The sequence below is a fragment of the Acomys minous genome, assembly GCF_964271855.1.
Source record: "Acomys minous genome assembly, chromosome: 8".
Lineage (NCBI taxonomy): Eukaryota > Metazoa > Chordata > Mammalia > Rodentia > Muridae > Acomys > Acomys minous.
The window spans coordinates 27,426,683-27,454,383 of NC_140489.1; the positions used below are offsets into that span (position 1 = coordinate 27,426,683).

Consider the following 27,701-nt stretch of genomic DNA (forward strand, 5'->3'; position numbering starts at 1 on the left):
GCGGACAGTGCGCCCTTTATGTGATCTCACCGTTCCTCGTCTTGAACTGTGTTTACTCAGGTATTTTCACCACCGTTCAGTCATTTGTCAGGAAAGTTTAGCAGTAGATTTCTTTCCAAATGAAATAGAATTGCATTTTTGAACCCAAATAAACTGCTTCGTAACCTTGTTTATTTAACATGTACATTGTGCCAGAAATATACACATAGTCTTAAAAAATATGGACCAATTCCCCTTTATCATCTAGACCTCAAAACATATGTGATTTCAATACCACTGTGAGAGAATTAAATTTGTTACATGTTATCTATTAATAAGACTAAACAGATGTGCCTTTTTACAAAGAGAAATATGTTCAGCCTATGGTCAAATTTGTTCCGTAAGTTTTCTCCACAGGAGACTGGATCTAAGATTTGTAATGCATTCCTCCCTTTAACTCCTAATTGATGCTACTTATGCTGTCATATGATATTATTCAATTTCCTTCTGGTCTAAAACAAAGGAAGATCTAAGGGAACAGTTCTTTAGGCCAGTTCCAACTGCTCAGCTCCATAGGAATCTGATGTGTGTTGAAATTTTGAAAGAGTGAAGTTGGCAGCTTGTGTTGACAGACATGTGAACGCATCTGTAAATGGGCAAGCTACAGGGGCCCGCTGACAGATTCTAAACCCAGTTACTTCTATCACTTGCTTCTACTCTTAGGAGAAAATAGCATCAAACAACAGACTTTTCTTTGGACATTTAGATGCATGAGTTTATTAGGATGTTTAGAACATGGTAACTGTGTTTGTCTTTGTTCAGTCAACATCTATTTGAGGAAAGTTGTGAACCAAGTGTGAGCTCTAGTCCTATACATTATGAATCCAGACTCGTGTGTGTGTGTGTGTGTGTGTGTATGTGTGTGTGTGTCTTTTCTGTCTGTCTGTCTTTCTATCTGCTATGCATATGCACATATACTTAGATACAAATGATCCTGAGCATAAACTCCCAGGCCTTAGCAATATAAAATTCTTCATGATTTCTTCTTAAAATTCCTCTAACAAAAGCAGACCCATCAAGAACACGTCTTCAGAGCTTGGCTGGAAAGTGTTGACAGTGGGAAATAAAAACAGCCACAATTACAGTTCCAGATGCCGTCCATGCCTAGTTTGCTGATTATGTAAATGTGGAGGTGTTTTGTTTTTGTTTTTGTTTTTGGTAGTGAGAACATTGGCATTTCTGCATTCAGGCCACTGGAACTTGCATCCCAGTTTTGCTACCGTGGTTGTCAGTAGTTGCATATACTCACTGATTCTTCATGGCCTCATATATATATATGTGTGTGTGTGTGTGTGTGTGTGTGTGTGTGTGTATGATATATTCTTAGAAATAAGTCTACACTGCATGTGATGGTGTGAGTACGTGGAAGATTTAAATGTAACTCAGGATTGAGTTTAAGAGTAGATTATATTTTTTGGTTCAATCATTCATTATGCTTCTAAACAGGGTTGGAATTAACCATTGCCTGTAGGCCGTGTGAATACAGCTCCTTGGGCCTCTGCAGGAAAAAGCTATATATGACTCCTTTAACTTGTCACTGTGTTTTTTCTGTTATTTAAAATATATTATGATAACTATGTTACCATATAGAATATTTCAGAAGAAGGCCTTCTCTTTTGAGATTGACTCCTTTGGTATTCCAGCATGGCCTTGAATTTATGGTCCTCTTGTATCCATTTCCTAACTGCTGAGGTTACAGGCATGTGTCACCATGCCCAGGGAGAACCTGTCTGTAAACATCGGGTATGTTTTAAAGAATTGAATTAACCACATCATTTGCTACTACCGTATGCTGAAATATACTTGAAAATGCAGGTGATAGATTGTTAATGGGAACTTCTTTACACCCTTTAAACTACTGGGCAACATTAACACACACACACACACACACACCACACATACAATTGAAACAATTTGAAACATAGTTTTTCTGAATCTATGTGTAGAATTTTTGGAAGCCAACAAGTTTCTTACTGGATTTTTTGTCTGCCTACACATCAGTGAGGGATAAAGAGGCCTGGTGGCACTCAGAGGAAGGATAGCAGGCTACCAAGAAGAGACTTGATACCCTATGAGCATATACAGGGGGAAGAGGTCCCCCTCAGTCACAGTCATAGGGGAGGGGAGTAAGGGAAAAATGGGAGGGAGGGAGGAATGGGCAGACACAAGAGATGGGATAAGAATTTAGATGTAATATGAATAAATTAATAAAATATATTTTTTTAAAAGTCAACTTGAGATGTGTGTAGTGTGATACGATCCAATTATATATTTCTATCCAATGTTATGTTTCAATAGGTAAAAAAGAACAGAATTAAAGCAAGTTTTTATCCAAAGTAATGGTTTTAAGCTTGCACAGAAAGAGGAGGGAGGGAGGGAGGGAGAGAGAGAGAGAGAGAGAGAGAGAGAGAGAGAGAGAGAGAGAGAGAGAGAGGCAAAGACAGAGAGAGACAGAGAACACTGATAATCACTTTCTGAAATATCACCTAAAGATGAAATCTTATGAGACCCTCAGATCTGGCAGCCTGGCCCAATTTCCTTCATAACTCCACACCTACTGTTGCAAGTCAGCGTTTGTGCTTTTTGTTTTTGTTTTTTTAGAATAGGTGAAATTTACTTGTTTGGTTGCATAGTTTTGTTTTGTTTTGTTTTGTTTTTTTTAACATCTTTTACATATGCATTGTTCTTCCTACCCTCCCTGGGAGTTAAGTCCTACCAAAGGAAGGGAGGGAAGGAAGGAAAGGAAGAAGGAAGGGGGGTTGTCATCTGTGTCTTACAGTGCTTTCTATTTTGTTTAAGATACATATTTACTGTAAACAAATAGAATAGACTAGAAGGATGAAGAGGAAGACCTGTGAACAAGACAGCATTTCTGATACTGAAAAGATATTTAGTAGTGGCGTGAGAGTGGAATATAAAGTAAGTCAACTAAGTCACAGGCAGAATCGAGCCCAGCAGTGCTACCTTCAAGTACACAGAACTGTGGCTTCAATCTTTTGCCCCCCTACCCACCCATATATCCCAACTGAAGTAAGTTATGAGAAAATATGAAGAGAATACATAGAGACATGGTTGAGGGAAAGGGACCATACAAATAACTGTGCTTAATAACGAATTCAACAAATTGAAAAGAAATAAAATAATAATGAGCTAAAGACTTTCATGCATACCACAGTAATGCAGCCATTTGAATATACACCCCAAATATCACACTCGTAACAAACGGATTTGTGAATATGCAAAGACAAAATCACCTGGGTCACAAAATCACCTGGTTGATTGAAAATTACTTCCTCAGGTTTTATAGAGGTTATATTCTTATTTTGAGAAAGAATGAGATTAACTTACTTGACCCAGGTTCAGAGGACCACTCCCAAATTGGAAGAAAACATTTTTTTTAAAGGAAATAAAATTGTAGTGCTATAAGAATCTGCTCATGAAAAGTATTTTATCCAATGTACAGTTTTGTCTTAAAATAGTCATCAGAGCTTTGCTTTGTAGTTTATTTTCAAGAGCTAATACAGTTCTTGAATATCTATAATTTTATTACTTAAATAAATATAGCCCACATAGTGACTAAAAATAAAAAACAGAACTCCCTGCTCTCTGAAACCTACATGTTGAGTTCTATATTAAGAAAAATGTCATTTAGATGAATATTTTCAACCCATGGAAAAATTAAGTGAAACCATTTAAAATGTATGGCAGTTTAAGTAAGTACATGAAGCAGAGAAACTAACAATAATATAAATGTTAAGCAGAAGGAACAAAATACTAAATCCTTTAAATAGACCCTGAGAAAGAATACTTTACTAACTTGGAACAAATTCCTGTTCAAAATGGCAGTGAGTATATTTGCTTTGCTCTCCAAAACTAAGTCACGAAATAAGCTTGAGGAATAGAAGCAGTGATTTGTATATGACAAAACCAGAAAATAGCTGTAACTCTAAGTCACAGAACACTGAAAGAGTCATATAGCACTAAAAACAGAAAAAGCGAAACCCATGTGCCCATCTAGGGAGTATTAACAGAAAGCAAGCATCATTTGCATCATTCAACCTGGAGAATTCCCGCCAGCCTTTTGATTCAACTCATTAGTACAATTACTGAAGACGGGGAGGTGAAAGGGATGAATTGAAAGTGTGTTGGGAATAGGGCTTCCTCAAGACCCAGCTATTCCACTCCTTGGAATATACCCAGAAGATGCTCCAGCACACAGCAAGAAAATTTGCTCAACCATGTTCATAGCAGCCTTATTCATAATAGCCAGAACATGGAAACAGCCTAAGTGTCCCTCAGTAGAAGAATGGATAAAGAAACTGTGGTACATATACACTATGGAATACTATTCAGCTATTAAAAACAAGGAATTCCCGAAATTTGTGGATAAATGGATTGAGCTAGAAATGATCATAATGAGTGAGTTAACCCAGAAGCAGAAAGACTCAAATGGTATATACTCACTTATATCTGCATATTAGCCCAAGGGGCATGTCCCACGAAAGCCTTCACTTACCAGGAAACTGAGACAGAGGGGAGGACATTCTAGTGGGACTCTAGATGAGAGAAGTATGGGAGAATGGCAAAGTAGAAGGATCCAGAGGGTCCTAGAAGCCTACAAGTAGAACATTATGATAGGCAGATTTGGGCCCAGGGGTCCCGCTCAAACTAAGGCACCAGCCAAGGACAATACAGGCGGTAAACCTTAAACCCCTACCCAGATCTAGACAATGGACAGAACACTCTCCACAGTAGAGTGGAGAGTGGGATATTACTTTCTCACATACTCTGGTGCCTCACTTTTGACCATGTCCCCTGGAGGGGGAGACCTGGTGGCACTCAGAGGAAGGACAGCAGGTTACCAAGAAGAGACTTGATACCCTATGAACTTATACAGGGGGAGGTAATCCCCCTCAGGAACAGTCATAGGGGAGGGGAATAAGGGGAAAATGGGAGGGAGGGAAGAATGGGAGGATACAAGGGATGGGATAACCATTGAGATGTAACAAGAATAAATTAATAAAGGAGAAAAAAATGGAAAAAAAAAAAAAGAAAGTGTGTTGAACAAAAATATCTCATTACTTCCGTGTTTGCATCCATCGCTGTGCCCCGGGCCTCTGGGAGACATAAAGTACATGCATGCCCTGGAAAAACTACTTTGGTGAGACCCTGGTGTAGAGACACTAAGGCAGTGCCCAGAACCACTGGAATGAGTGAAGTTCACATGTGGAGACTGAAATCATCTCAGGAAGTTCAGGATCTACCCATAAATCTGATTATATGTAACCCAATAAAAAAGCCCATGAGCACATGATTTGCCTTCTTTTATTAAAACTCTGTGTAGATATCACTTGAGCTAATTCCTGTTGAGCTCTGTGTTGGTAATTATCAAACCCTAAAATCCTACAGCTTAACAAAGTTCAAGTTATTTCACTCACATGATGGGCAGGTTTCATCTATCTTGGAGGTGACCCTCTGGAGCGTGTGGCTCCTGAAGTCCTCTGGACAGGGCCTGATATGAAAGAGCATGGGTCTAACCACTGAGTCCAGTGACACCCAGCCCATTGTTCAGGAAAGGGGGCAGGCATCACATGGAACATGGTGGCCACTCCCTTATCTGCAGCTCTAAGGTTGATGCCCTGAGGCTTACATCACCTGTAGGTTTTGGGTTTTTAATTTGTAATTAAAATGAAAACAAATTCAAAATCTGATGCCAGTTACCAGAACATGCCCCATCTTTGGCTCATGGTTGTTCAAACCACTGAGCCTCTGGGAGGTAATTTCCAGGTCATTCAGTCATTCCCTCTGACATTTATATTGGTGGGTGTAACAGCACCAGGTATTTACTGGCTTTGTAATAAATTATTGATGTATAATCAACAGAGTCTTGTGCCTCCATCCCAAACGTTTGATTTTAGACATTTCTTCTGTCTTCTGAGAGCTGTGTTACATTTTCTTTTTGCCTAAAAATAATTGTTGAGAAATCTTTTCTTCCTAATGACAACATTTGAGAGTGTCTAATATGCCTCATAGAAATGTAACTGCAAACTCATCTTTTTCTCACTAGTACCTGGTGGTTAATTTCTGGTGTTCACTGAAGCAATTTTTGTAAATTAATGCAAATATGAAATGCTCTATAGAAAATTTCATAGCATGTCAGGTGAAAGCAATTATCTAGGAAGCCTTTCAACGGAGTCAGGTTGGCAAATGTGTCTCATGCTTTGTGAAAGGAAATAAATCTTTCAATTTAAAAGATTTATTGAAAATATTTATTCTTATCTGACTATACATTGCTAGTTTCGTCTTCTGATGGGGTGTCTTGTTCTCAGTATTTAGATCCTGAGAATATTAATTTTTTATTGTGTTCCCTTACGCTTTGGTTTGCTCTTTTCCTAGAGTACCCGAGTGGCCTTAGACCATCTGGAGTCTGTGCCTGAGAAACTGAGCCTGCTAGAGGATTTCAAAGACTTGAGGGTGAGGAAGTGTTGGCTTGTCTCTTTCATTATTTTTGTCTGATTTAGAGCACTTGACATCTTCCTGATGTGCAAGGAAACTTGTGGGAAGGGAAGAATCTCTGAGAAACACTGGGGACTTTTAACAACGTTGTCTTACCAGAGTTCCCTGACATGTGTGAAGCCAGGGCTGCGAATAGGCAAACTTCATTGTATTAATATAACATAGGAAATTATAACTTTGGCTTACTATTAGAAATTTACTTTTTCCTCTAAGAGGAAGAGCCTAAGAATTAAAGGGAATGACACATTTCATGGACAGCAGGACACCGAGGTACCTTCTGTTTTAGAGGCATCATATTTTATAGTTATTCCTCTACCGTGGCATGTGAAATCAAGTTCATAGTAGTTTAGAGGTCATTTCTTCACATGTCCCCTTAGGGATGCTAATGTAAAGCACAGTTGTAGGGATTTATAGTTTATTACAGTATCAACACACTAGATATAAATAAAAGATCAAAGCTAAAAGTGATATGAGGTTCATGTTATGAACATGTAGCCTCTTATTTCAAATTTGCCATAAAAATTACTAAAAGTGTGACTTATATTTAGGTTCTTTTTAAATATAGCATATTATTTGATGATACAGTTCAGGAGGAAATGTCAGCAAGCAATAATAAGTGTATGTTGTCATCACCGACATGATGCAAATCTCAAAATGCAATGAGTATTTGATAATTCCATAACTACACAGTTTTTTCCACTATCCAAGAGTGGGTTGACACATCATGAAGCCACACAGTTGCAAATAGGTAAAACAAGCTTTCCTTGTTACGTTACTGAAGTGTCGACTTTCTGTCATGATGTAAATGTGTATTTTCAGTTCATATCCCCATCAGTCAGGACACCCGCATGCAGAACAATGTAATTTCCCTTCACCCTCATGTAATCTGGTGTGGAGAGTGTTTTACCACCAACCCTCACCCTTACTTTTCCCCCCTTTGAACTAGTAAGTGTCAACTAGATGAGTGGAGGATGGATGAGGAACAGATGCTAATATTAGACCAGGAGAAGCCTATGAAGTTAGGTTTTCAGTAGCAGCTCCCTTGTCCCCAGTTCTTACTGAGCAGACTGCAATGAGTGCAGAGCAAAAGTCGTGTTCTCTTACCAGGAGGCCTATTACTGTTACTCAGGGTCCAGTGGTTGTAACCTGGCTTGCACATGCACAGACTCCACTGTGAGGATACGTTTGTATTGAATTTTTCTGGGCAAATAATGTCTTTTCGAGTTCAGAATTATACTTTCCAATTCATTAAAAAGAAGCTTGTATCATGAAAAGGACATACTTGCTAGCAATTTTTGTTATCACACACAGACAATATTTTTATAATTATAATAATATAGAAATTATTATTATTTTAGTGTGTAGCCAACAGTAGATAAATCCATTGTGCTATATTTTTAATATTCAGGGATATTTCCCCTATGAGGAAATTGAAGCTTAGCATATATAAGTTAGCTTTGAGTGAGATCTAATTTGTCTCTTCACTATTGTCTCTATTTTGAAACCCAGTCCATATGGCCATGTGTATCCTAAAGCTATCTATACAGCTGAAAATAGCTCATTAAATCACTTTCATGAAATAACTAGATACATCCTTAAGTGAAAATATAGAAACCCTTCATATTATTAAGCATGGATTATATTTATATATGGACAATGTGTGTGTGTGTAGCAGATCCTATACCTTTCTATAAATTAGTGTAATGTGAACAAGAAGCCAAAGACCTATGGGTTTGTCTAAGTTCAAATTCATGCCCTAAATGGCTGGGTGGCTCAGGGAATACTTTCTTAATTTACATTAAAGGACATGAATACTGTCATTTTTATGGGTCCTACACATGATACTAGCACTAATATATATGCAAAAACTATGCTTTACAAGTGTATTTCTTGATACTCCCATAGTTATGACTGCATAGAAACTCTATCCTAATTTGACATGCTTGATTTTATTCTTGCTTGAGTGTGACTGTTTCCTCCCTTCTTCCTTCTCTCTCTTACTCTTTTTTTTTTTTTAACCCCATTTTGGGAGATAAAAAATGGTTCCTCTCTGTCATCTGTGTTTAAGCATCACTTATTTGACAAGGTGGGAGGGATGTGGCACTGCATTACAACCCAAATCTGCCACAGATTGCCTAGCTCTAGCCAAAGCATTCATTAATTCATAGTCCGCTTTCTTTTCTTTTATCTGTTTTCCTCATGAAACTGAAAAGCTTGGAACTGGAATATTCCAATTCTCATTTCTGCTTGAACCATCAGTGAGATGAAAGTTTCTTTGGGAGTATTTCCTACTCTATCTACCATAGATAATTGTACACACTTAAACCATTAACCCTCATTTTCTTCTAAATTGTTCCCCAAGTATCAAATGGCTAAATAATTGGCTATCATAGCTAATTGCCATTTTCCTTCTTTTCCCTGAAAGTGAGCGGAAGGAAAAAAATAGGTCTTGTACATGTTGCTTTCTTAATTTCTTTCTTCTTTGAATTTGTATGATTATGAAGACTAAATTAAAATTTTTAAAGTATACAATCGATGTCTCATGCCCAGCTGTAGAGTGACTGGTAGTTGTTAGCAGCTAGAAAGGGACAGTTTTCTCTAAGTATATCATATCTTGTCGCTGTGGCCAAGTACAGCATGTCTATTTTCTCTGCTTTCTTGGTCACCCAGTCCCTTTTTTGCCTGTACATATCTTTCTAAATGCTGACTACGGTTACTTTACCATCTCTCAGTATTTCCTTACTCTAATTTCAAGCACTAATTTTTGTTTCATCTACCAATTTTGAACCCTTTGTTGTTTTTCCAGGATTCCTCCAGTTTATCTGAGAAAACTGATGGCAGATACTCTAAGTACAGAACTCACAGAGAATCTATTCAACAGCACCGAGATGATACCAAGTACAGAATCAAGAGCTTTAAAGTAATGTTCTTTGTATATATATTTTTTTGATCTTGGATCATCAAGCATCTTTAAGTTTATAACCTGATAAACAGCCATGGCAGTGTTTGGGAAAGGAAAGATCCCACTTGATGTAAAATAATAATAATAATAATAATAATAATAATAATAATAATAATAATAATAATAATAATGGGAGGGAGGAATGGGAGGGTACAGGGGATGGGATAACAATTGAGGTGTAATATAAATAAATTAATAAAATATATTAAAATAATAATAATAAATTTTCAATTCCGTGAGCATATGCAAAGATTGCACTTTTAACATTTTAATCCTTAAATCTATGTCATTGTTATGATAGCATGTTGCCTGTCTGTGGAAATTGATGTCACTTAAGAATTCCTGAGCCAAGAAAACACTGGTCAGTTGGTTAGTCAGATACTGTGAAAATGATCACCCTCTATCGTGTGTAAGACACGTAGCTCTCAGCGCTGGAGTCCCTTTGAAGTCCAGTGTCCTTTGCTATTTAGCCTGTAGCCTTGGCATTTCTATGTACTCTCTTAGGTGGGAAAACACCACACTAGGATTTCTGATACATAAATGTGTAACTAGCACTGAGATGTTTGAGAACATTTGATCATGTTGACAGAAAGCGTGCCATCCCTTAATCCTGCCCCAATATCCACTCAAGGCAGACAGATGAATCCACTTGGCCCTGAATGGTCTTAGTCCAGAACTAAGGACCTTGACTTGAATACTGTGATATTCAGGCCAGGTAATTTTTGTTTCAGGGGATGTATTACGCATTAAAGGATGGTTGGCAACATCCTTAAAGTCTAATCAGTTCAGCACCCCCCTTGGTGCCAGTAGCACATCTACCCCAAATTGTGAAACCGCAAAAGACCTCCAGACATTGCTAGATAACTCCTGCAGGACCAAATTACCACCCTCAACACACCCACAAAGAATATTGGTCCATAGAGAATCCATCTATGGTCAGATGTGTACTTACAATTGTCAAAAAAAATCCTACATACTTTAATATTAATGAATATTCATTATACTGTATGTGTTCACTTATTGCATCCAAGTATAATTATTTCTCAGGTGCATCCTCCCTCCTAATATAGTTGTATAGAATACCCAGTGGATAGGGAGATAATGCTAATTTCAGTAAATCTTCCTAATCATAGTTATGCTGCATTATTGATACCTCCCTAGTTAAGAGAATTTCTTATGGCTCTGTTACTTTTTAACCAGTTTTAAAGTAAGGATTATTAGCCACAGTGGTAACCTTTTTGTCTTGTATGACAAATTTTAAATCATCCTCCAACATTCCTGTAAAGTCCTATACATTCTGAATTATTCATTTCTCCTTCAATAGAATATGATATGTAGGCAATAGGAGCTAGTGGTGATTGCTAATTATTGAGTATGTTAGAACAGACTTTTACAAGCACTCCATGTTTTATGTGAAGTCATGCCTACTCCTTACAGCAACTGTCAGACTGATAGTATTTGTCCTCCTGTATTACTGAAGAAAGTAAGGTGGGTAAATGGTTGAATCAATATTTAAAGCTCAGTCTATCTAGATGCAAAGTTCTATGTTCTTGACCGCTATTATTGAATATGTTTGGGCTCACATTCTTCACAGTCACAAAGTGTAGGACTATATTTTTAATGTGTGATAAAAGTTTTCTCCAAAATTACAGACTCAATTACATAGCCTATTACCAATTTAACAGAGGTCTAGATACATATTAAACATTTAAAACATTATTTCCCAACACAGCATGCTTTGCTATTCAGGGAATCTGCTCTATCTAGTGCTATCAAAGTGCAATTTTCATAATAGAATATGGCAAAAGCATGAATGTTTAACATGTGCAGCAAGTAACTGCATAAGTTATGTGTAAAGTCGCATTTGCAGCTGGAGACAACATCAGGCCCGTTTGTGAGAGCAGTTAGAGCTTAGAAGTATGAGGGGATAAGCTTGAGAATTTTGGGAGTAGATGATATAAGTTTAGCAGAGGCCCACAAGTTCTATTTTACAGTGGCCATGCTCCTGAAAGAATACTCTGAAAATTTTTCACATAGTTATCCATTCTTTGGTGAGTATACAGATCATCACCAAGTTCAGCAGATGCCCACCCTAAATTATGCAGTAGTCTGACTGTTTCTGTGAGGTTGTCTTGCCAGTTATGGACACCGTAGTCATTTTTGCAATAAATTATTTAAGGAGACTGAGAGAAGAAGCCTGTGCTAGTTAGATTTTTGTCAACTTGACACAAGTTAGAATCACTTGAGAAGAGGGAACCTTAATTGAGAAAATGCCTGTCCTGGTTAGTCCTATGTCAACTTGACACAAGCTAGAGTCATCAGAGAAGGAGGCAGCATCAACTGAGAAAATAGCTCCCTAAGATCAGGCTGTTGGCAAGCCTTTAGGACATGTACTTAATTAGTGATTGATGGGGGAGGGCCCAGCCACCCCCTGGGCTTCTGGTCCTGGGTTCTTTAAGAAAACAGGCTGAGCAAGCTAGTAAGCAGCACTCCTCCATGGCCTCTGCATCAGCTCCTGTGTCCTTTTCCTGCTTGAATTCTTTTTCTGACTTCCTTCAGTGACTTTTACCTGGAAGTGTAAGATAAAAGAAACCCATTTCTCCCCAGGTTGCTTGAACCTAACATAAACAAAGTCCTATCTGAAGCATTACTGGAATACAGCCACAGCTGTTTGTTACACGTTCCGTGGGGTTGCTTTTGTGAATCAGTGTAGGCTTGGATTGTGCTATGGGAATGGTATGGCCCACAAATCCTAAAATATTTACCATTGGCCTTCTGTTTAAGAAAAAAAAAAAAAAAGGCAGTTCCTAACTAGAAAAACGAAAGCTTGACACTCTGGTCTCGCTTTCCTTATACACTATAAAATGTTTTGTTTTCTCAACCAAATAAGTACTTCCTAACCTTTTTGGAAAAGCATTCTGCACACGTGCAAGTGTGTGTGTGTGTGTGTGTGTGTGTGTGTGTGTGTGTGTGTGTGTGTACCGAGCATGATTTTAGGAACACATGACTCAAATTAGTGAGCCTTTAGAGGAGCTTCTCTTTTAATTGGGACTTATTTATACTTGTTATTTTTCTCAACGCTAGTTGGAGAATGTTCTTGTTTGTTATGTTTCTGAATACAGCATTAAGTGAACATTAATTAAATTTTTACTAATATATACAAACCCTTAGCAATTTAAATCCTTCATCTAAACAAGGATGGTCCAGATAAAAAGGGATAGATGTGACAAAGGTGGTCCCAGTCAACTTTGCTGAGGATTTAGGACAGAGATGTTGAATTTTGGAAGATGCTTGCAATGGCAAGGTACAGGCAAGTGTTTTGTTCATGTCTTAATTTGGAAGAGGTCGTTTGCTATCATTTCCTTCATAAAGCCCTGTACTGCTGTTGACCGTGCTGGCATCTGGCTTCTCTCATGTTATTGCTGTTATGTAAGAAAGTAATACAACATCTCACGTGACTGCACCGCGTCTGGAAAAGAAGTGTGAGCAGGAAGTAGGCAAGGCAGATTCTTACTCACCCCAGGCCTAGAGCTGCTCTTCTGCTGCTTACCCCTGTGACAACCAGCAGGATAAAAATGATCACATTTCTAGAAACCTGTCGAGGAGTTTGAGAAGCCCAGTGTGCACAATTTTAAGAGCATAATGTAATATAAACATATGATAATATAATATTGTACTAAGCTGACCAAGCTAATTGAAGAAACCCTGATCTTAACATTTATATTTAAAATTCAACTCAAAGCCGAGGCCAGCACACTCTCGCTGCCTCTCTCTAGACAACAGAAGCATTTCATGGCCTCTTTTCCATCCAGCCTAATTGAATTTCTGTAGGAAATGCAGTCTTCCTCGCTGTCCCAGCTGTTTCAAATAGAACAGAATGTCCACAGCGAGCCAGTAACACAGCATCACTAATCTGAATTCACAGAGGAGCTTGGTTTGCCCAGAAAAAGAAAAAGTCTCCATTTGTTACCTTTATCCATAGTAAATATATGGTTTAAATTAACATTTGAAATTTTTGGGTAAAATCACAGAAGGCATACCCCATTTTCCATCCTTACTCTTTCTGAAAAGAAAGCTGTGATTTTTAACTTACTAGTTAAAGAGTTGGTGTGCAGCTCCTATTTGAAGAAGCAGATGTTTTACAGGGTAAGAGGATCGAGGTGATGAAGTGTTGATAATGGCTTTCCGCAGTCTTTACGAAGGGAAGGCAGAGTTTGCCGAAGCTCTTCGCTGTCTTTGCTTAATGTAAGCATGTGTGTGATATAAGTCCCTGGCTTGCTCCTGGAAGCCATTTCCCCATCACTGAATCTTCTAATTTGTGTATGCATGCCTTGCTCATAGCAATTAATGCCATTCAGCACTTTCCCAGGTCAGCTATTTTTTACTTAAATCTGCAACACTAACTCCTAAAATATGCTTTGAACAACTCCTAGTGCAATTAAAGATTGTAGGTGATGCTGCACATTTTTATTTTCATACTCTAAAATATATCACTGGTGTATTATGCATGCAATTTCATGGATGTTGCTTGGAAATAGTAGGAGCAACCATGGGAGACCTTAAGAGAGCATTAACCCTTTTCTCCCTATAATGTCATTTATAGCCACCTTCTCCATCTCTGATGAGAAAATAAATGTACATTTCTATACAGATATGTCACTATTCTTCCCTATCCCAACCAATTTGTCACTCTTCAGAGAGCCTTATGTAGATTGTGAGGTAAATTTTTAAGAATTGATTAAAAACAACAGTATAAGTGAATGTGGAAGATTAAGCAGTGTTGCATGTTAACATAGACACCACTGGCCTCAGATTTGACCCCCAAATAAAGAGCAAAGATACATAGTAAATTAGTGACTGTATTCTAGGTTCAGCCAGCATATAAGTCTAACAAAAGTCTAATTGCTATTTTTCTTCCAATAATACTCAGGTGAAACATCCCAAACTTTGTTTGGAAATCCAATCATGTAGAAAAATAAATCATTTTATTCTTTTAATTTCATCAAGACTTACATGCTGCCATGTTTAGCTATTTGATTTTATCTTGTTTTTTTTTTTAAGTTAAGCAAATGATTTTTTTTAACAATATGGATTGAACTTGGGCTTTTTCCCACTTAATCTGAAAACAGCTATGGATCAGAAGTAATAATTCAGTTAAGCATATTCATTTATCTATTGCTGCTTTATTCTGCATCCTCCAGTCCCGTTGCTGCAGAATGTAGAAGTTTATACAACTGTCAGTAATGAAATAATGTTTACTAATACTAATAGAAAACATCCTAAAGAGCCACCCAATGGTCTTACCTAACAGCATTTTCATGTTGTACCATTGAGTCCAGTTGGTAGAACAGTATTTTCATTATCTTTTCTCTACTGATGAATATTGCTTAAGGTTTATAGTATTGTTAAATCAGTGTAGATTTCCTATTGAAAAGCTGGCCCAGATAGCCAGGGGTTCTTCCATTCAGCCTGCTTCAGATGATAAAGCATTAGTGGTAAAAGGTCTTAGAGATGATCTGGTACCACCTTAAGTATAGCTGAGCAGGATGGCTTCCACCTTAATTTCCCAGCACTTAACAAAACTGAGGCAGAAGGATCCTAAGTTCAGGGCATCCCAGGCTACATAGACTTTTCCAACAAAGAAGAGAAAGGGACAAAAAAGAACCTGCAGTTTTAAGAATAGCAACCTCCTATGTGCCAGCATCTACAGTGAGCAACATTTAATTTCAGTATATCATCATACGATGTGATTATCCTCTCACTACAGGGGGCACTGTGATAAATGGTGGAGGATTGTGGGTAGATGGGTGGGGAAATGAGGTGCTGAAAGTAATCAAAGACCCACCCTAGTGATTCAAATCAGGAATAGCAGAAGTCCACATTGAAGCATGAAGGGCAAACTTCACGTGAACTGTCCAGTTTGAACTTTCTAATTAGAATGCTGAGGGAGAAGGTAAGCTCTCTGGAATACTGATGGGATATCAGATATTCATAGTGGAGTAGGAATCCAGAGAGTGCCTTATTTGACAAAAGCCGTTGAGGAAAACATCCTGCCACAGATCCAGGAATACATGTTCCCCCACCCCCCTTGTCTCCAAGGGAAGAGACTGATAAAAACTTTAACATTAAGTGTATCACTTTATAAACTTTGAACTTACAGCATTCCTAGGAGAGGAATATTTGGTGTGCATTGTTAAATATTAATCACTAGATATCACTTTAGCTGAGGAACTGAGTCAAGTTGGAACAGCTTTTAAGAAACCAATTACAATGTGAGTTATGAAAGAGAAGTGGAAGAAGCCCAGGGAAAATACTAGAAAATGCAAGTTCTTTCATCCATTGAATTTTTGCAGAGAGTTCTGGCTAACTGGGTTATTCAGACTTAAGACGGCAATAAAAACAGGCCCTTGTTTTAAGGATAAAAGAATTGTTAAAAAGCAGAAGCTCAGACTACAAACATTGAAAAGCACCTTCCTTTTTAATAAATGCTTTCTCCTTGGTACTAAAAAGCTTGGTTAAATAATCAATAGGAATTAAAAAGAAGCATTTATCTTTAGCTCACCTTGTAAAATATATTTAAATTGAGATTCCACAGATTAAATAGCGATATAGGAAGGAGTGCAGGACCAATATAGGAAAAGAAAGAAGTCCTTTCATATTCTAGCTATTGATTGTTCAAAGGAATTATGAGGTAATTTTCTGTCTTAATTCTATTTGACTAGTTAATTTTGCTGGTTCTGTTTCAAGATAATATGGAAATTTTTTAGAGAGAGAGAGAGAGAGAGAGAGAGAGAGAGAGTGTGTGTGTGTGTGTGTGTGTGTGTGTGTGTAAATGTCCATGAAGGCCAGAAGAGGGTGCCTATCCCCTGAATCTGGAGTTACAGGGGTTGTGAGCCACCTGACATGGGCATAGGAAAGTAAATTTACACCCAAACTCTTGACTGCTGGGTCATCTCTCTAGCTCGCTCTGACAGGATTTTGAAGACATGAAGTGTTAAAGATGTAGCTAAACCTCATAGTTGTCACATATAAAGAGAGAAAATGTGAGCCCACAAGTCATGAGTCAGCCATGCGAAGGGAAGGAGTGACACTTCCAACTAAGCATCAGAGCACATGCAGCAACAACTGTCAACAGAACCACAAACAACAGCGGGCCTGTGTTTATGAACATTACCATCTCTTGTCTTATAACTGATGCCATTGGCAGAAGAATAAGTAAAGACTAGGTAGCATTATCAAGTGACTCCGCCTGCCTGACACTTTCAGATCAGCCCAGAATAATAAAAATGACAATTTCACTACATATTTAAGTATGTCAAAGTATCTATTTTAATCTATTAAAATAATGAAATTATTTAAACTGGTCATCTAATAGTCAAGGGAGACATTTTTATACAACATATGAAGACAGAGACCTATTATGATATTTTAATTAAATATTTGTTGAATTGTAAGATTATATTAATATAATCATATAGAAAGCGGTCTACTAAAACGCACTAAACATCAAATTATTTTTATTGACCCACAATTTTCACCTAAAAATTTGTCATAAGGGATAGACCTAAGTATGGAAATGGTTACATATTTATAAGTATTTCTTGCAATGTTATTTATGGAAGCAAAAGCCTGGACACCATCTAAATGCCAAGGAAAGTAATGGTTGCATAAAGCATAGTGTACCCACTGACTGGTGTTAAAAGTAACACTAAAGTTGAAGATTAGGATAATATGATGACTTAAAAATGTTTACAACTAAATGCAAAGCACAGGAAGTCTGATAAATGTGTTTCTAAAGCCTATTGATGTGGTGGGGCAGGGGAGACTTGAAAGAAATGTCTTGCTGCATAGCAACGAGGGATTTCTTTCTCTCTCTTTCATATAGATGTCTAAATACATGTGTTTTATTTTCTGCAATGATCATTATCACTGACCTGTGTGTGTGTGTGTGTTGTAGCTCACATAGTAAGGTCCAGTTTCCTGGTCAGTATATTTTCATGACTCTCTTCCCATGTATCTTGTGATCATGGAACTGAGTGTGCTGCTTTCTTCCTCAGGACGACAGGGCCTTTCCTGACAGTTCCCACACTCACGGCCTAGATCACTCATCTTCTTGGCAGGATCGCAGTGGCTTCCTGTCTAGTCCACGGTTTTCACACTTTAACTGTAAGTAATAAAGTTTTCGACCAGTTATTAAATTGAATTTTTAAAAAATGTAACTCATGGGAAAATTAAACTTTAAGCCCAGTACATGATAATAATATTCATGCAAAAGTTTGAGAAATTTTTCATTATGAATCATAAAAAAAAGTCCCCCGAGAACACTTCGGATATTAACCAATTCACTGAAAAAACATGGAATTCCTTTTTAGACCTCAAACTTTTTTTTAATCCATAGTATAAATGTTAATTAAACCGATGTTTGGTTTAAAGATTGTTAACCATAGATGTACAAATAAAGAAAGTTGTTTTGTAGTAAAATAGAAATCATCAACATGGGAATATTTTTGCATATAACTATTCAGAAATATTTACTTGTAAAATAATAAAAGTACATACATGACTGCACACTAAGTTTCACTAATTATACCCTGTGACAACAGTGAAATGTCACGGTCCGCCAGCCCAGGATCCACTTACCCCCGTGTGTTCCCTCCTCTTTCCTTCTCCAATGGACCTCTTTCTCAGCATTGAGCATCTATGTATCATACTTGCAGAATGTTTTCTATTTTAAATGGCCCAAATTAATACAGTTTTTTTTATAAATCTTAGGATAATATATATATAGGCTTTCTTATAATTTGAGAGACTTCATTTTATGATTTAATATGCCCTCCACCATAGATTGAACTCAGTAAAAATATGAGTGATGCCTGCTTTGTTCACTGTTGTTTCCTTAGCTCTGAACATATTAAAAGACCAATTAATGTTCAATTAAATTAGGTAAATGAATATACAAGTCCTTTCTTGAAGCCTACTTTTATCTAAGCTATTGGGATTCAAATATTATTTAATAGATTCTAATTTGCATAATAATTTAGTTCTTTAATTTATCATGGGCCTGGAGGGGTTATACATTAAATTTGATAATTCTGTCATTTAAAATAGCTAGTCTGCTATAAAATAATATACCAAAATAAGTGGTAAAAGAAGTAGGTCAAATCCAAAGGTGATGCCTCACATTTTTGCTTATTTATATTCATGGATTCATTTAATAAATATTTATCAGTTTCTGACAAATGGTTTGGTTTTCATTATATCATGATTATTTTTATTCTAAAAGCTAAGCATTTTCTCTTTCCCATCTTAATCATTTTACCAAGTGATGTTTGTATCCCTGTAAGCCCCTCTGCTATTCTGACATTGCAGCCACTCTTCAATATGGATTACATCGTGAATTGGGTAAGGCATCACCGAATCTGGGGTATATACAGGGCAGAATTGGTGTCTCTCATATTAAGCAATGTGAAATTTTCCTCAGGTTACTATGGACTAGGAAGGAAGGAACTGAGTCCCTCAAACATTAGAAGTCCCACCTGCTACTACCCTGAAAAGCCTGGCAATAACAGGACCATGAGTCGGTATAGCAGCCATTTTTCTACTGCTGCTTAATTTGGGTTAAATGGCTCCTAAAAGAAAGTGGTTAGAAGACATGAAGTAGGAAATATCATGGTTGTGGGAATCCTATTTAGTATTATAATAGGCGTTCAAAGATATTTGGCTTTTGATTGTATCATCTTGGGACCAGCCTTGATCATTTTTCTAACTAAGATATATTCCTCATAGGCAGACATGGGTTTCTATTCAAATGTAGTGGTTCCAAAGTAAATGAAATTAATAAGCATAGGAAATTTTATCCTTAAAATATAGTCTGACTGAAGAATACTTGTCACTCTCTATATTATAGGATGTAAAAAAATTAATCACATTCCTATACTGATTAATTCAGCCATATGTTTTACTCCTTTTATTGACAAGTTTATATTTATGAATTTTCCTGCCATGATTATCCCCATCTTCTCAATACTTTTCAATATTTAATTAACACTGTCTGGATACTTCTGTTTTTATAGCCGACTAATTCTACTTAGAGAAGTTATCCTCTAGCTTCTCCTTTTACTACACCCAGTACTTTAAAAATGCCCAGCAGAGGGGAGATCAAAACCTGTGTCCAATAAGATAATTAGAGAAGGTGACCTCAGACCAGAAAAGACGCTGAAGCTAGAGTCTATAAAGAGGGAGAACAGAGTAAAAGGTCTCAGGACTATAGAATATTCTTGACGTGAAGATCAAAGAAACTAGACACAACTAGAAAACACAAAGTAAAGTAAGTATAGCCAGGGAAAGGATGGGACAAGAGAAGAGAAAATGTGAGATATTTGGAAAGGCAGGATCTGGCAAGATAGTCCAAGTGGGTAAAGGCACTTGCCAAACCTGAGGACCTGAGTCCAATCCCTGAGTCCCACACCATGGGTGGTGGATAGGAAGAACACATGCTCACATACGGTCTGTTCTTCCAGCTGATCTGCATTTTAGCTCCCAGCATCCACACTGTGGCTCACAAGTGTCTGTACCTCTGGTTCCAAGGAATCCAATCATCTTCTTCTGGCCTCTACAGGCACCAGGTGTGCACACTGTGCACAGACACATATGCAGGGAGAACACTCATGCACATAAATAGTACACAGAAAATAGTAATAGTGATTTAAAAACAAACCTTTTGAGGTCAATTTGAAATGGATAAGATATGGTTCATGAATCTGGAGAGCAAAGAAAGATTGCAGGGCAGGAGCGAAAGGGCTCACCTAAGGAGGAGTCCCTGATGCACATAGCACCCAGAGAACTGTCTCCCAGGCTTGCCTGTACCCTTGCTTCCTGTGCTCGCTTCAGACCTTGCTTTTATGGAAATACACTGAGGAGAGGGAAGTAAATGTCTTTAATCTTTGTATCCCTGAAAATGGAATCTTCCACTGACTCTTGATCCAGTCTTTGGCTGACTATAAAATCCTAAGTTTGGCCAGCTACAAAATGCCAAGTTGAAAAGGGTTTTCCTTATGAGGGCATTGGAAAAAATATTTTCCCAAATCCAAGAGCATTGTTGAAAAGCATGGATATTTTACTCTCATCTTTTGAAGTCGTCTTCTGTCTTCTCCACCCACTTCCCTTCCGTTTCCTCTTTTCCCTTTCCACTACTGGCCTGGGAAACTTTGAGGAACTCTGACCTTGAATCCCAGGCAGTTCGTGGTTTTGTGTTACTCATTCTTCTGTCTTCGGGACTGGTGGTCCCATAAATGGGCACTCATTCTTTTTTCTCCCCTTTTGTTGAGCTATATTCTCTCATACCATATATTCTGTCTCAGTTTCCCCTCTCTCTACTCCTGTAAGCTTCTTCCCATTCTGGATCTACCCCCATTTCTGTCTCTCATTAGAGAACACAGGCTTCTGTGGGATAATAATAAAGTATAGTATAATATAATATAATAAAACCAGAAACCAGCACATTGGAATTGGGCAAAACCACCGAAGGAAATGAGCCAAAAAGACGGCACAAGAATCAGAGACCAACTCATTCACACACTCGGGAATTCCAAAAAGACACTGAACTGGAAGCTATAATATAAGTGTAGAGGACCCAGTGCTGAGCTGTGAAGGCGCTGTGCAGGCTGTCTCAGTCTCTGAGTTCACATGACCTTTGATCCTTTTGGTTTAGAGGGCCTTGTTCTCCTGGTGTCTCCTATCCCCTCTGACTACTACACTCTTTCTGCCTCTTCTTGGGCAGGGTTCCCTGAGCCCTGAAAGGAGGGATTTGATGGAGACATCCCATTTGAGGCTGAGTGTTCCAAGGTCTCTCTCTGACTGCATTATGGCTGGCTGTGGGTCACTGTATTTGCTCTCATCTGCTTCCTGAGTTGGCACTCACACTCTTAAAATATCTCATACTAAAGAGAGATTCTATTGAGAAAATCCTTAGGAAACATAGAGATAACATCATCTTATGCAACTGAAGACTTGGGGAGAAAAAAATTATGTAATTGAGCTATTAGAAGCAAGTAGTCATAGTAAAAAGCATATAAAAAGTAAGATATGAGTCAACTAATAAACTGGGGGACAAAAATAAGACCAGGAGCATTGTCATAGTCTGCTTATTAGTTGTCTGTGAGTTGTGTTTATTTACATGGTCATGAAGTTATAAATATCCAGTATTGACATAGCTGAAATGTGTCAAAATAGCTCTTTTGGAAGGGTGGGTGTGAAGAAGTGGGTGGGTGTGCATAATGTCTAAAAATGATAAACCAGAAAATAGCATATTTAGACTTTTTTATATAAATGGAACAAAGACAGAAAAAGTTTAAAGAGTTGCTTATGGTTAACTCTAGAGGGTTATAGGGAATACAGCGGGAGACACTGGATGTGCTCCATAATAGTTTGAAGCTATTTGATGTATAGATGCACACTGTAGTTAGAAATGAGTCTTATAAAGACAAACGCTACCACAAAAACCTCAGTTTTTATATCTGACCAGCAAATGTCCAATTTTCTTATTAACTTCTAAATTGAGTGTAAAATTTGGCTTTGGAGCTCTGAACCATTTCAACCTGTGTGGAAACTTGGCGAGGAGATGACTACAGCCCTGTAGACGTGGGAAGGCCTTATTTTCCGGGCCCACAGAGCAGTCACCCTTCTTGCTTCGGATGGAATGTGACGTGCACGAGGGCCCTTCTGTCCTGTGCCGTGGAGACCAAGGCATGCTGCATTCCACTGATGTAGGGGCTCAGTCAAACAGTGACCGCACCAAGCATAGAACCACCGACCATGGAAAAAACAAAGGAAATGGGAAAACGCTGCAGAATTTGTGGTCTCCAAAATGCTCCAGCATTAATGAAAGTTTGTTTTATGAAGTAATTTATGTCAGCTTTGTGTAGTTCAGGTCAATTCATGAAAAGGTAGATTCCTCCTGCCAGGAAGAAGGGAAGAAATGTATAAATTGTAAGTTTATATTACTATTGGAAAGAAGAACACAGGACTCCATTATTAAAAGCACGATCACTAGCAAATTTATCCTGGCTGGCTGAAAGCTGTGGCCCTGAGTCAGGATCCTCTTTTAGAAGACTGGTTCCATTACCTTCAGCCTGTAGACAGTGGGGGCTTAGTCAAGACAGTCACAATGTCGGCTTTTGGAGCCGTCATTTTCACTTTTTATAAGTGGCGACTGGCCACTGGTCTGCATGTGTAGCTCCTTTGAGATGAAAGGCACACGACCCCAGGGCAGCTCCCCCTCAGGGCAGACACTAGACTTCAATGAGGTCTGTAGCACTCTGGTGACTTCTAGAACTATCCAGTCTTTTGAGACTAACATGCTTAATTTCTGTGGAATTAGTGTTTCCAAACCAAATTCTAAAATAAACATAGATGGCAAATTGTCTGTAAATCTTAAACTGCCCTAAAAAGTAATTTAAAAAAATAAATAAATGAGTGAACCTAAGAAAAGAACTGTGGCTTTTTTTTTCAATAGTGCAAAACATCATCTAGCATTAATATAGAATTTAGAAGTGAATTACATATATTCTAACTTGATACTTTCATAAAAGTTGCCTTGAAAAACTATTTCATTTCTTACCTCAGTTTATAATGCTAGAAAAAGAAAACTTAGCATTCTTGGTTTGCATATTTATGGGAATTTACATCTTTTGGATAAAAATAGTTTATCCACAGAAAAACAGAAAAAAATTACTATATTAATGGTTCAAGGTCTGCCTGGCTAACTGTGAATAACTCCTTTTAAAATAATCTCCCGTACATGTTCAGGATCAAATGCCAACAATATGTGTCATTGAGAATGCTGGAGGTACTGTCCATCAAAGGATTATTTATTCCGTAGAAGCGTGCTATATCTGCATCTTTTATTTGCTTACTTTGTGAAACCAGGCTTTGGTTTTGTCTCTTGGCCAATTAAGTGCTAACTATTTTTAAATGATTGAGCTCCAATTATTGCAATTTGACAAAAGACTTTCTAGTCACTCTCTAAAAGGCACCGGAAAAGTTTGCAGTTGCCTGTCTCCTTAGTGTATTCACTTGAGTATACTTGAGTGATTTATGAATGAGGCCTTGAGATCAGTTTTGGAGGAGGCAGAAATGAAGGTAACAGACACGGCCATCTCATCTCATGAAAAAATAAGTGGTAAACAAATCAAGGAGTTAGAGTGGCGATGGTGCTCCAACAGTAACAGAGGGGGCCCAGGACAGGAGCACTACTTGAACTGAGTGATCACGAGATGTGTCTCTGGGAAGCCTCAGTTGACCCAAAACTCAAATGGTAAGAAGAGCCAGCTGAGGTGGATTTGGGTGAGAAAAGGGGTCCCTGTATCAGGAGCCAAATGTCAAAGCTCTGAGAAAAGGGGGCGTGGTCTGAATAAAATGATCCAGAGAGAGAGTGAGAAGGACAGCCACTGGCTGGTACGTGGATCCCATCCTAAAATCATCAGAATGCACAAAGATGTCCAGGAACAGGGTGTACCTTGCTTTTGACGAAGGTCGCTCTGCTTAACATGATTAAGGAGCCAGATAAAAGTAGACTGAGAAAATGGTAGCCTAGACTCCTCGCACCTAGTAATCGTGTGAAGGAAGACACAGGTGAGTTTTGGTATGGAATCACAAAGATTCATTCTTAAATGAGGTAGGTGGGTCAGGCAGAGAAAAGAGGGGGTATTGCTTCTAAGATAGTTTTATTATAATACATATTAGTTACATTGTATTATTATCATTATATTGGCTTCTAAGAGTAGTAGATGAGCAGGTATCTGAGACCTGAACCCTGGAGGGACAAGTTCACATCAGCAGTGAGATTCTGGCCTCAAGTTTTGAACAGAGATAGAAAAACAGTAAACCCAGATTCTAGATCTACGGCTAGTAGCCCACAGCATATAACCAATAGGATGCCCTGAAAGGAGACTTCAAAACTTCTTCCTGTAAGTTCTTTGTGCTTGTATCATTTTATTTTAACAAAGCACACATCTTCCACTCTCAGACTCATTTTTTTTTTTAATTTAGGCTTGAAGACCAGACAGTTTAGTTTTACAATTAAGCTTAGTTGTTTAGGGTTTAATGTGTTTTTAGGACTAGATAGATGTTTTAAGTTGATAATGATGAGATATGATAGATACTGATTTATATTCAGAATTTTAGACTCACCAAAATAGGGAAGATGTTTTCTTCAAGGCTGCCAAATGTAAATAGCCAAAACACTATGAATTTAATATATATATAACTCCTGATTGTCTCGTGGTTCTTCGAGATATAGGTAGCTTATTATATATATGTGTAACAATATAAATGTATATGTAAAATTTTTTAATTAAAAATTTTAAAAATTTTCAATTTTAAAATCAGTTGTGTGTTTTTTAAAATATATAGATATTTTTATGTGTGCTGCAGGTCTGTTAGTCCGTGTAAAGTTTAATTATAGAAAACTAGATTAAATGCCATGCCTAATTAACTAACTTCTACAAGATTAGTCTTTTGGCTCAAGTTTTATATTCACATTGATTTATCTTTCTCTTTCCCCCAGCCTTGCCAGCATTTACCAAAAGAACCATTGCCCCAGATCCAGCATCAATCAAGGAAGATGCCACAAGCTTACCAGTGAATGGAACAAATCCACAGGCCAAGAAGGAGGAATATGAGAGCAAAAAATGCAAAATGTAATTTGCAACTTTACTTGAATATTTTACAAATAATAGCCTGTGGTCCTTGTTGCCGTCCAGCTCAGATTATCTAAAGACACCATGTGGCTTTGGCTCCTTGGAGCTGCCAAGCATTGACTAACATGGCATTACAGTCGGTCTTTGTGAGCGAAAGTAAATTTAACCAGTGGAGGTAATATCAACTTATGAGCGATACACAGCTCATTTAAAGGCATCTCATACCAGCAGAGAAAGGGATCATTTTTGCTTTCCATTTTTCAGTGTCACAATTTTCCAACCCGACCTTGAATTTATAATTGATGCCTTTCAAAAATGACTGGCTCAAAGGAGGAAAAGGTGTGCCCTGCAGGCAAAGCCTTCCAGCGGTTTAGATTCAGGAGCATTTGTACACGATCGACTCCTAAATGCCTTCCCCCTAATTGATTCCCATATGTTATAACGTGTCGTGGAGATACCTATGTAATATTAGGTTGCCTTTTAAATGCTTGTCATCATTTACCTGTCATCTCAGCAGTCTATTACTACACGTACTATCTTAACACTATTCCGATCAGTTTTAATTGCAAAAGAATTTATAAGCGATAGCTGAGTTTTAGAGCACTGTGAAGAACCCATTGCATCGTTTACTCATGTGTCTTGTTGTAGTTAAACATCCCACTGTGATCACCCCAGTCATACCCTGGATGATCTTTGGTTTGCTCTGACCCCAGTTCCAGCACTCCTCTCCTGGGTCAGTGGGATTCACTCTGGAAGAATCCTTATATATTTCGGTGCTACCTGACTGCTTTTCACATCCCAGCCTTTTCAACATCAAAGTGTTTTTAAAACCTTACCACCTTTCTATACCCATCTACCAGTGAAGAAACATTTATGTTAAAATGCTAAATAATGGTCATCATCCAAGAACTGAGTCCTACTGGGCTGTAGTGGAAAGGCCCTGCACAGAGGCAGGAACAATAAAGTGATTCCTTTGTAATGCACATTGCATGTTGTGTCTGTTAAAATACACTTGTTTATTACGTTTCATAAAACAATCAATTTTTACTCAAATTATGTGTTGCTAACTTACTGTAACACTTGAAGGGTAGAAGAAAGGAACCCCCTGCCCCGAATCTGGGAAGGTGAATCTAGTTCTTACAACACGATATGGAGCTGTTTCACATCAGGGAATCTCCACATGCTGCATAAGCGCTGAGACCACTTCCTAAGTGTGGCATTCTATTCTCAAGTGAGAGTGATAAGGGGAAAAAAGGTATGCCTGGAAAGAAAAAGGTGTGTGTGTCTGTCTGAAAGCATGCTTGTTTTTATTAAACACATGGCAAAGGGGATGATATGTTTAGGCCAGCTAGAAATAGCTGCACTTAACAAGTTTGGTTTTATCCTGTCTCATCCCAGAAGTTCTCATTGTTCGAAGGTGAGACAAGAGGAGCTCATTTGGAGAAGTAGCTCACACTCCTGCTGTCCACTGTGACCTGTAGCATCTAGAAGAAGAGTTTAGAGCTCTAAGAAATTAGTACTTGTACTGATTTCTACTAACCTTATATTTCAACAATATTTTCTAATGTTTGGAAGGTTAATATATTTCTGCAATGTACATTGATTATATTCGTCCACCACTCCTTCCCTCACAATCACCTTAGTGGTCCCTACCACATCTACCTCCCAGTTTCACATCTTATATATACAAGTAGGTATGTGATCAATGGCCAAGGCATGAGCAGCCTACCAGTGGCCGCATCTCAAAGGAGAACAATCCTGCCTCCCTCAGTAGCTACCAGTTGCCAATTGTATCTCAAATATGAAAGGAGCCTGTAGGTCCCTCCTGAATCCATGTTGTACCTTTGACTGGCTTGATCTTGCATAGTTCTTTTTCAGGTCAATATTGCTGCTCTGAGTTGGTGTATACAACAGTGATAGGTCAAGAAGTCAGCATTTCACTGCACTCTTTCCTATCCTCCAGCTCTTATTTTCTTTCTGTTCCTTCTTCCTCCCTGAGACCTGGATGGGGAGGGGGGGATGCTGATACTGAGTACTCAGAGCTATTTATACTCTGTACTTTGACCAGTTATTAGTCTCTTTGTTAACCAGTACCCACTGCAAAGAAAAAGTGAGGGTTCTCTGACCCAAGTTAAGAGGAGCATGAAACTATGGGTTTGAACATAAACGTTTAGAATGTAGTGACAGCATTATCACTTAGCAACGTAACAACTGTAGCTTCCCCCCTAACACCTAGGATCTTCCCAGCCATATATTTTATCAGGTTTATAGTGCCAGTCATGCGATACCCACTATGGAACAGGCCTCATAACCAATTAGAAAGTTGCTGGCTCCTCCCATGACCATCATGCCACTGTTAGACCAGTGAGGACATCTTACTAGTAGATCACTATTGTAGCGTGCAGCATCCAGTGATAAAATCATTGGTATTTTTTTTTCCTGCAGCAGCCTGCCTGCATAGGACCTTCTGGCACTGTATAAGATAG

General features: G+C 38.1%; 1 protein-coding gene across 4 annotated transcripts in view; it reads left to right on the top strand.

Annotated features, from left to right (window-relative positions):
• CEP128 (centrosomal protein 128) overlaps nucleotides 1–26,198 on the top strand; it is a 361,366-nt gene extending 335,168 nt beyond the window's left edge. For 3 of the 4 annotated variants that reach the window (XM_084791446.1, XM_084791448.1, XM_084791447.1), the window contains 4 exons: nucleotides 6,436–6,513; nucleotides 9,362–9,475; nucleotides 17,575–17,683; nucleotides 25,083–26,198. In XM_084791446.1, the coding sequence (XP_084647572.1) occupies nucleotides 6,436–6,513; nucleotides 9,362–9,475; nucleotides 17,575–17,683; nucleotides 25,083–25,219 (438 nt within the window). In that variant the 3' untranslated portion in view covers nucleotides 25,220–26,198. Of the gene's footprint in view, nucleotides 1–6,435; nucleotides 6,514–9,361; nucleotides 9,476–17,574; nucleotides 17,684–25,082 lie in introns of those variants that run through there. The other variant, XR_014780873.1, reaches the window with a different exon arrangement.
• The last annotated feature ends 1,503 nt before the right edge of the window (nucleotides 26,199–27,701 follow it).